This window comes from Spea bombifrons, chromosome 2 (genome assembly GCF_027358695.1).
Source record: "Spea bombifrons isolate aSpeBom1 chromosome 2, aSpeBom1.2.pri, whole genome shotgun sequence".
NCBI lineage: Eukaryota > Metazoa > Chordata > Amphibia > Anura > Pelobatidae > Spea > Spea bombifrons.
In genome coordinates, this window is record NC_071088.1 from 56,544,932 (window position 1) to 56,555,698 (window position 10,767).

At 39.4% G+C, this 10,767-nt stretch overlaps 1 protein-coding gene across 1 annotated transcript; it reads left to right on the forward strand.

Moving 5' to 3' along the window:
- Positions 1–998: 998 nt before the first annotated feature.
- On the forward strand, positions 999–7,994 carry SYPL2 (synaptophysin like 2). The gene is made up of 6 exons (XM_053454321.1): positions 999–1,489; positions 1,573–1,641; positions 3,548–3,672; positions 5,481–5,679; positions 6,266–6,457; positions 7,532–7,994. The coding sequence occupies exons 1-6, from the start codon at positions 1,424–1,426 to the stop codon at positions 7,661–7,663; spliced, it is 783 nt and encodes a 260-aa protein (XP_053310296.1). The 5' UTR covers positions 999–1,423; the 3' UTR covers positions 7,664–7,994.
- Positions 7,995–10,767: the final 2,773 nt, after the last annotated feature.

A 10,767-nucleotide genomic window follows, 5' to 3' on the forward strand; every position in this document is an offset into this window, starting at 1 on the left:
GCTGAGTTGATGCCAAATAGCTAAATTTTGGTCTCATCTAACCACAACTTTTTCAGCCAGTCATTCAGATGTTCACTGGCAGACTTCAGACGGGCCTGTACATGTGCTTTCTTGAGCAGGGGGACCTTGCAGGTGCTGCAGGATTTCAGTCCTTCACGGTGTAGTGTGTAACCAATTGTTTTCTGGTTACTATGGTCCCAGCTGCCTTGAGATCATTGACAAGATCCTCCTGTGTGGTTCTGGGCATCACCGTTCTCATGATCATTGAAACTCCACGAAGTGAGAACTTGCATGGAGCCCCAGAACGAGGGAAATTGACAGTTACTTTGTGTTTCTTCCATTCGCGAATAATCGCACCAACTGTTGTCATCTTCTCACCAAGCTGCTTGGCGATGGTCTTGTAGCCCATTCCAGCCTTGTGTAGATCTACAATCTTGTCCCTGACATCTTTGGACAGCTCTTTGGTCTTGGCCATGGTGGAGAGTTTGGAATCTGATAAGGCATCAAATACTTATTTCACTGAGTAAAATAAACCTATCATTAAAATTTGTCAGTGGGCAAAAGTACAAAATCAGCAGGGGGATCAAATAATTTTTTTCTTCACTGTATATGTATACAATGCACAATGGGTGTATCACAGGCTGCACACACAAATTATATCTCCCATCCAAATGTAAATATCTCTACAGAAATACTTTATTCTTTGATATCATATATTCATATGTATTTTAATATCATACAATACTCTCTAGTTAAACATTCAATGTTAGCATGAAGGCCTACAAATAGCTACAGATGGAAATTTATTCAATCTATTGGCTGAACTGTGAAACCTGCAGCCACTCTATGTCCCCAATGCTAAACCTAGTAACAGTTGTCAGTGCCTACCCTGCCCCCTAACAGTTGTGATACTGTTCACTGCCTATGTCCTGTTTTGGGATGGTGTATGTGTGGGGATCAGGTGTCATGTGCATTCATACTGTCCTACTCTGAATTAGGTTTCCTTTTGATCAGTGAACAGGGACACAGAGGGAGCAAGGAGGTGAGAAAGGGAAAGGAGGGTATAGAAGGACATAGGGAGAGGAAGGCAGAAAGGCAGAGGAATAGAAGGACAGGGAAGAGTATATACATCGGATATATAGGTGTACATACCAATACTTCAGTGACAGAGAAGCAGAATCATAGACAAGTATAAGGAAATACTGTTTATGTTGTTTACAACATATCAAAATTAAAAGCATATGTTGAAAATTGTGCAGCGATATAGAGGTACAAAACTATAGGGACTTTATTGAAGAGGAGTAACTCACTGTATAGAGATTAAAGTGGAGGTACAGCAGATCTGTATTTGGAAACCTAAACCCTTTTTGTTGAGACCTTTGGATTCAAACCTTTTACGGTTGGACACCGCTGGATTACGACCATGTCTACAACCATGTCCCCTACAACAATGGACAGAGAAGGCACGCAAGGAGGCTGGGTCAAGAAGGTAGCAAGAGTGGGCACACAAGGTGGGGGTTGGTGTGGGTTTTCACTAGCAATGGTATACTTACCTCTTCCTAACTTCACTAGAACCCACTGATTGGGCTGCGTTGGAGGAGGTTGGAGGAGCCATTGGGATTCATTAAATTGCTGGAATGGGTAAGAAAGGTGCATGGAATGTCTCTGCCTTGTCATTGTATGTTGGGTGACAGAATAGAGAGGTGGGCATTGTTGAAATGTCTCTTCTTATCCAGCAAATATATTGCATTGTTGCAGGTAATGGTATTCGTCACATCACTATTAAATATAATTTCAATCCCTCTTAGCTGTGCACATTATCTACCACTGATAACCTCAAGATAACCAAATTTAAAAATTCTGAGATTAGTGAATATACAAAACCCTCTCCCATGCTATAGATAATTTATCTGTCAAACTATTTTTCATCAGCTTTCAATCAGCTAAATACTAATATAAGTTTTGTGTCAACCCTAAAAAACATATCCCACTGCCCATCTTTAGCATAAGCCATTGCCAGCTGAGAGATGCGTATCCCTCCCCCAGTCCCAGGCGGTGTATGCCTCCCACAAATAGCTGTTCTCACATTTCACCGCTCTGTAGGAATCTATCCCAGTTATTAACCTTTCCACCAACTCCATAAACCAAATGCCAGACATCCTTCAGCTCTCACAGTGGCCCCTCTTCTCAAGCCATGCCTTTCACGCAACATAAGGGCGAAATGAGAATTTCTTTTACAGATTATATATATATATATATATATATATATATATATATATATAATGTGTGTCACAAAACAGCCTTTGATCCAAGGTCATGGCATTCTAATTAATATATCGTTCGTTTGAGATTTTTTCGGTGTTTGAGCATTCAGTTTCTAGTTCCTGCGTAATATTTTTTTCCCGTCTGAAGAGTGTGTGTGAGAAAATGTAGAATAAGTAGGTCTATTTACTAAAAAGTGCAACAGTGTTTACAATTTTAGCTCCCTGATTGCACTAAAGATTTTTTTTTTAATATATTGCTAACATTTAATTTTTTAATGAAGGTTGGATTGCATTTTAAATTCATATTTTCTTTTTATTTCATGGGAATCGTGAAAATATTTACATAGTACTTTATGGTGCATCTGTTTATTTAGATTTCTTTATTAATCGGGAAAGTGTTATTTGAGATAACTAGTAATGTGCATTACGACATCAATCCTTATTACAAACATTACAGTGCATGGAATGAAAATGAAAAAATGACATTGAAATCACGTCAGACACAAATAAATAACAGAACACCGCTGAATAATAATGAAAAACGGCAGAATATATGTCAGGAGATAAGGGGATAGAGCAAATAGGAAAAATAAAACAGATAGCACTAAAGATTTTAAACGGCAAACCACAGTAAACTGTTTTTTCTTGTGAGAGTTTCTCACATATCTCTGACATTATCTATGTAATATGGAGGGCCAGCTCAGACCATCTTGCAAAAGAAAAACTTACTTGGGTTTGCCCTTGATAAGCACAGTGACATGTCCAGAGTGGCCATTTGGCACATTGGGCTGGTGGCTGACACTTACAGATACTGCTCCTTCACTAGCAGATAAGGTCTTGCAGTGTGTGGCCACCGGCAGGAAGTATGGAAATGTAACGTGTGGATCCAGCCTGCTGCCTTAGTAATCTCACTTTTCTTTTCTTCAATGCATTGGAAACTTCTGTTTCCTGGAGCAGCAGACACTTTACTTAGTCATAGATGACACACAGAGGTTGCAATCAATAAGCTGGCGATGAAGGGAAATGTAATGAATGTTTGTTAAAAGAGTATGTAACAGAAGACATGTGAAAGAAGAAATCTTATGTCATCAGCTATGCTTTATGAAGAGCCTCTTTGAGTGGGAAAGGGCAGGTTTTACCCTGCACAATGTGGTTCATATGGTTAAATAAATGGTTATATATCTAATTTGTAAATAACCACCATATCTATTCCTTTACTTACCATATCCTTCTTTGACTTTGTTGTCTTTATCTCTTATTAATCTTTCTCCCTTCTATCTCAGCTCTTTGCTATCTTTGCCTTTGGAAGTTGTGGCTCGTATAGTGGAGAAACAGCAGCCACAGTTACGTGCAAGGAAACAGAAACTGAAATAAATCTTATATCTGTGCCCTTTGGGTACCCTTTCAGGTAACACCAATGTGATTCCTTGCGAGGGATGTCATGCAAGGTCAGCAGAGGCAATTATCCCAGAACTGCTCAGATTTTGTGCCACTCTCATGTTTTTTCTGATTTTAAATCTTACGCCTCAAACAAGCATCTGGGGACATGTTTTAAGCAGAATATTTTATTCCTATTAACACGTTTTCTATACAGTTCTCTTTTTTTTACTTTTTGGTAAACAGGACATATGGTGATGTGCGTTCTGAAACTTTGTAAATATATGAGCTGATACTTGCGTAACTCATAGTAGAATAGCAAATTCCAAAATGACACCAATGAAGTTCCAAGTAAGATCCAAGCCTTATTCCAATATTGTAAAAGGATTATGGCAGGAGAAGTCACATGTGTTACACCCTTAGTGGCTTAATCATAGATCAGCTCGCCTATATACAAAGTAGTTTTTTTCTTTTCTCAAATCAAAGCGTATTGATTTTTTCACAGTAAAAAGGATGGGGGACAGAAAAAAGAAGGGGGGTGGTTATGGGGTAATGTCTGTCTCAGTGGACCTAGTTAAGTTGCACCCCATAGAAAACTAAACTATGTGATCTGTATTTAGTCATTGTTAAAGAATGTTAAAGAAAAAATTGGAGGAGTGGGAAAGACTCTAAGGGGGACCACCCTCCATGCGGACTTTCAAAATTCAGTAACCTTGTAGTGGTACTCTCTTTTGACGCACTCAATAGATACATGCCGATGTGGTAATGGACATTATATATCTGGGGATACTGTGATTCTACCTGCATCTTGTCTCTTCCATTTGAGAATGTGTTCTGCACGTTTAACATATATTTAGTGTGCCATCTGGTGTGCCTCAGGGTCTTTATTACAGAGTAATTAAGCTGGGTTTGTCCCGAGACCAGAAAGTTGCAATCCTCCTCCTAATCCTTTGGCACAGCACACAAGTAACTCTTAAAATGATTTTAGACTTTATAGCATAAATTCTGTAATAATTTGTTGCAGTCATAATTGTCTGCCTATGTAAAAGGCCTCATGGTGTGTGGATCTCTGTGACAAAACCATGGTAAGGGAGGATCACTACCTTTTTGGGGTCCTAAGGGCAACGAGGCTCAGGAACACTTAATTTCAGCAAACTGTGTGTATTAGTTATATGTGCACAAAACAAAAATCCCCCAAACAAAATCAGAAAAAATAAAGCTTTGCCCTCACCAACGTCCACTTTGGCTACGCTTTTCTGCCCAGATAACAAACACAGGTCCAGGAAGTTAAACCCACACTTGACTCAGGGATTGCCTTGTCCTGGGGGAACATAGGAACTTCCTCTCTTCTTAATAGCCCCCTTGTGGTTGGATGATGCAGATATCGAGTCTCTTTCAAAAACTGAAGTTGGAGTAATGGCCGGCCCTCCTCTCCAAACGCTCCACCGGGGACCCGTACACAAAAGTTGCACAAAGCATCTCCATGGTTCTTTTATATGTCATAGTCCTTCTTTAATTATAACCCCAACTCAAATATCTTGTAGATAATATGGCCCTATTATGCAATGAAAACATACATGTAACCCAATTTCCAATGAGAGCATAAAATGTCATCCAAGCAAATCAGCAAGGGAGAATCCACATATCTCAAATGTTTATTAGTGTTTTTTATTTATTAAATATTGTTTTATTAGCACAAAAATACTCTTATGTTAAAAGAGACTGACTCTTAAAAGAGAGTTAGTACCCTGTAATGTTAACACATTTCAAAATGTAACTAGTATCCTAATGAAAACTGTCATGCTGTACAAGCAACATTCTGTCTTTTTGTTTTTGTAGACTATATCGTCTGCGATATGAGATGCCAGCTTGTGCCGATATAGAAAAACGTGTTATGCACCTCTCTGGGGATTTTTCTGCTCCTGCAGAGTTCTTTGTCACAATGGGAGTTTTTTCTTTCCTGTACTCTATGCTGGCACTGGTTATTTATCTGCGGTTCCATGAACAATACACCCAGATCCGTAGAGTGCCTATCGTGGTATGTAAGAGAGGGATACTGAAAACAGCTATGGATAAAAAAATATTTCTATTACAGAAGCGTTGCTAGGTTTCCAAAATATCTGGGGCATGAGACCTGCATTTTCTGTGATTTCTTTTAATATGTGCACATAGTACCATAAATTATTGGGTATAATTGTAGAAAAGCCCAATAATACCCAGGTACAAATCGGTATCAGTGTTCCCGCAGTCCCAGCATGCTGACTGGGTCTGAACGCCAGGATATATGACATCATTTCCCAGCAGTCAGACACAGGTAACTTGTGAGGACTGCGTGTACACCAACATACACACATTATACGCAGACACACACGTCTAACACCATACACAAACTAACACTATGCGCTTAAACATGCAGACAGAGATGTAGTTACCATTGGCTTCTCCGAGCCTGCCATCTTCACTGGATTAATATGCACTGTGAGCCTTTAAGACACTGAATGCTGTGTAACATAGGGAAACCGAACGGTATGTGGGCTAATCACATGGGCTAATATTTAGCAATATCCATAAACCTATGCAATATATATATAAATATTAAAAGGATGCCTACAATTTTCCTGCAGGACCTATGTGTGACTGGAGTCTTTGCCTTCCTGTGGCTGGTGGCAGCTTCAGCCTGGGGAAAGGGTCTGATGGATGTGAAACTGGCCACTCATCCCTATAGCCTACTATCACCAATGCCAGTGTGCCAACTGGAGAAAGCCACATGCAGTCTTGGTACTACACCATACTTTGGCCTAGCCAACATATCTGTGGTAAGAATAGTTAAGGGTCCTTCAATCATTACCTCTTTTCATAATTAAAACACTTTTACTTTCTACCATAATCATTACATATTAATGTTTAGTTGTGTTCCATTTACTACTCCATCTACTTCTAAATTTATTACAGAAATAATTCCTAGTGTTGTTGAATGTCCAAACCTTCACCACAAAATAATTTGTTTATCACGTAACATGGGGAAATACCATGTGACATAAGCAGGCAATGATAGACTCATACAAATTGAAAGGATTTCTTAAAAGTTTCTGTATTTTTATGTGATGTTAGGAAAGAATAAAATGTCAGATCTGCTGACGTTTGTTTTGGTTAGCACACACTGTTTACTAGAAATTCTAAATTGGACAGCAACTTTAATAGCACATGACTAAATGACTAATATTCTGTTTGTTTCAGTCGTAATCAATTAAGAATTAAAACTGTAGCATGCAGCATACCGGGGAACTGTAAAGATTTGACCAGGAGTCTGCAGGTGAAATGCTCTACTCTTTTCTCTCGGGAAGAGTAGCCATACCCACTCCCTGCTAAATCTTCCTCCTAACACGTTCAAAGCTACATGGGGCTATGTTGTGCCCTCCTGGTCTGTGTGGCTAGTTTCAACCCTTGCAACTCCACTCCCTCAGAAGGAGTGCCCCAAGTAGTCTTCTCTGGGAAGTGTCCAGGTATGCATACTAGTGCTGTTGTATGGCAATAGACTATCAGGATTCAGCTATAGGTTGTTTAAACCTGAGAATTCACAACTGGACCAGCATAACTTCCCTGGGCAGACTACCTGGATCTCTTCTTCCTCCGGAGGAGTTGTTCCATGAGAGGTGGGGACTAGTTGGCCACATAGCCAGGGCCAATCATGGGGGAGGGCATCCCCTAAACGGTCTTGAGTGGGAGTGTAAGTGAAGGAGAGTGGATGTTGTGAAATTACTCTGAGACCCAGGAAAGCAGCAGTTCACCTGGAAATTTCTGGTCAACCCTGGAGTTTCTCCCACGTATGCACATTACTCATAGTTACTGATTTCTAATGATGCAATACTTTTCTTCCACTACATCACCAGCTCTTCGGATTTTTGAATTTCCTGATCTGGTCAGGCAATGTGTGGTTCGTTTATAAGGAGACAGCCTGGAGCAAACCAGCATCCACCAAGGAGGAATCTGCAGAGCGCGGTGAAGCTGAAGATCGCCAGTGAGACGTATGGCCTTCCACGATCAACTACTCTTCCCCTTTCAATCACCTCTCCTTCTGGAGGACTAAGCCGATCCATTAATATCTTTGTTTTCAGTGTTCTTTCATTTTATTAACGTTTGTACGGACCCAAATCTAAGATGACCAGTCTTCCCCATTAAGAAATCTCTAAGGTTAAGCATCCCACACTAGTGGAAATATTTGGTCATCAAGTCCTAAAAGCAATAATGGCATTTTTGAATTACTATTTCTTATCATAACCCCCACGTCAACTGCCTCAACTTCCAGTGTTACTGGTGCTATTTATTGATTAAAATAATCTCCAGTTTGTTCATGGTTTGCATTTCTCTGCCCCATCCCTCTCAAATATGTAATTATATGCAAAATTATATATACACGCACACGCACATACCTGATGTACTGATGTGCTGATGTTCGAGTAATAAACTCAATAAAGAGCTTGTCATACAGTGGCACTGATGAGTGTCACCTTAGTGGAGCCGCGGGGTGGCGCTATGATCCACGTATATTGATCGGTTTTCTGTGATCTCCCGTAACCAGGAAATGGTAGAATAAGGAAGTTGGAGTTGGTTCTCGAATGTTTTTGATATTCCTCGCAGCGCATCTGGGTTTTTTACGGTACATACATAATAAGAGTATTGTGAAGTGGCGGCGGCGGCGGCGGCTATGTAATGTGATTTTACGTGGGTAGGATTGTTATATACGAGAAATAACCATTGCAGGGCAATGTTAAACGAAAGGCAGCCCATATACCATTTCTTTCATTGGTTGGTCTGGTTTGCTTCAGTTGTACTGTTGCATTTTGTTTTGCGTGACTCGTTCTATTATGAAACCGATTTAAGCATTTAGCTTCTTGAAATAAGTCTTACAGGGACTATACTTGTGAGAGTAGGGGAGAACAAGCTAATTAAATGTCGTAACAGACCAATGGCATAAAAATGAGTTGCAAATTGTTCAGGGGGGAAATTGGTCCCATGGTATGAATGAATATGCATGGCTGGCAGGAGGAGTTGTGCCAGAATGAGCTGCACATCCAGCTAAGTCGATCTGTAAAACAGAACTGTAGGAACACACTGCTCCGTAGAGCTTGAAAAAAAATGCATTTGATAATGTGGGGCTGTTATACTGTCAAACATCCTAGCTGCAAAATTAGGTTTTTCAATCTGTAAGTTCACCTGTGAACTCAAAATTAACTAAAGTCAAATCAGATTTATTGTATTTCACTTGATGTGAGTGAACTTAGTTGTAGGCTAGGCAATATATTTTAGCTGTCTTACCCTTTTTCACAAATAGCTGAGTTAACAGACTTGGTCTTAAGTTTGTGAATTCAGTCCTAAGTATCTGATAAAATGTAATCCGCCATTTGAAATTTATCATCCATGATTTGACTGCCAATTTGGCATAGTAGAAAATACCCCAGATAAAACATCTTAAAGAAAGGTGGCAACCATATAGAATGGTATTGGAAACATGAACACTTGGGTTGCAATTTACAGTACCATTATTATATTTTAATGAATGAAGTTGATCCACTAAAGTATGCCTTGCCAGTGTCCTATTTAACTCACTGATTTCAATTATGCATAATATAGGGTCAAGCAGGCTTCTCCAACAGTAGAGTGCTAGTGAATTATTTTCAGTACTAGGGATGCACCAAAATATCGGTGGCCTAAACATTTCGGCCAAAAATGTCTGAAAATAATCAGCCGCCAGGACTGTCTTTAATGCAGGGCAAAAGCCTGCAGCAACTGTGTCCACAGAGGCCCTGCTTACCTGTGCTTTGCTTGCACACACTGTCTGAAGGGAACACTGGGGGCATAAATACATATAGTGCTGGCTGGGGGGCAAAAACACATGGAAGAACATAGAGTCTCAAAAGAACGCTGAACCAAGATCATCAGGGTACATACAATTAAATTGTTCCTTTGCCTATATAGCTAATTTGTTTGTAAAACTACTTGAAGTTTTTATTCTTTGTTTTTATCTAAAGAAAACTGGCGTCTCTGACAAATAAGCAATAAAAATAGCATATTAATTTCCTGCCCTCAAGTCCTCTGTATTCTCTTCATCCCACTCTTACTAATGTTGACAATCAATCAAGTTGAGCTGTGACTTAACAAAAGTAGGGAAATAATGGAGAGAAATCAACCAAATCCTGAGTCGCAAATCTAATAGTCACAATTAAAAGCAAGAATTCAGCGGATACCCAGCGTATACCAATTAAAAAAACATGAGCCATAAATATTGGGGGATTCCATCACACTATCTGGCACTATATTGCTTAGCCCACCTTAGTATTCGCTGAGTATGTGCTGAATTCTTGCGCAGTTTTGTATATTTATTGGCCATTATTATTCTGTCATCAACCCAGGAATTTGTATGTGTGCCTTTTATGTTTTTTAGTTTGTTCGCTCAACTATTTCTAAGTACTCACAACTACCTGATTATTAAAATGTTTGTGGTATTTTTGTAAAATGTATTTGTCCTGTAAAGACCGTGGATGTATTTATGAAAGTTCTCTCTGTCTTTCCACGGAATATACTAATTCACAGATCAGGTTTTCTTTTAACCAGATGTCACTTCAATAGAATTATCCAGTGGTGGTTTAGAGAATTGGGCTGTAAACAAAAAAAACATTCAACGTATTTAGGATCCAAAAAGATGGGTTGTTGTCGATTGGATCTTTTTACCTAATTTTTAATAGGATATGGTTAACATTTTTCTCTTCCAGGTGAATGTCCTCTCATTGGGTGTCTTATTGTGCATTAATTCATTTACTGGATGCAGATGACAGTTGAAGCAAGATTTTAGAGAGGATTTAGAAATACAGTGTTATGGTATTTTCAAAGGGTAATAAGTATTTTCCAACTAGTTCCAAGTATTTTTCAGAACTGCATTTCCTTGGCAACAAGTGTTGAAAATGATATATCAGTTCAGCTGTTACTTGTTACGTTTGAAAAAATATTGTGTAAGGGGATACAGGACAGGACACCCCTCTACCAGGGATTCAAGACAGGACACCCCTCTACCGGCGATTCAAGACAGGACACCCCTCTACCGGCGATTCAAGACAGGACACCCCTCTAC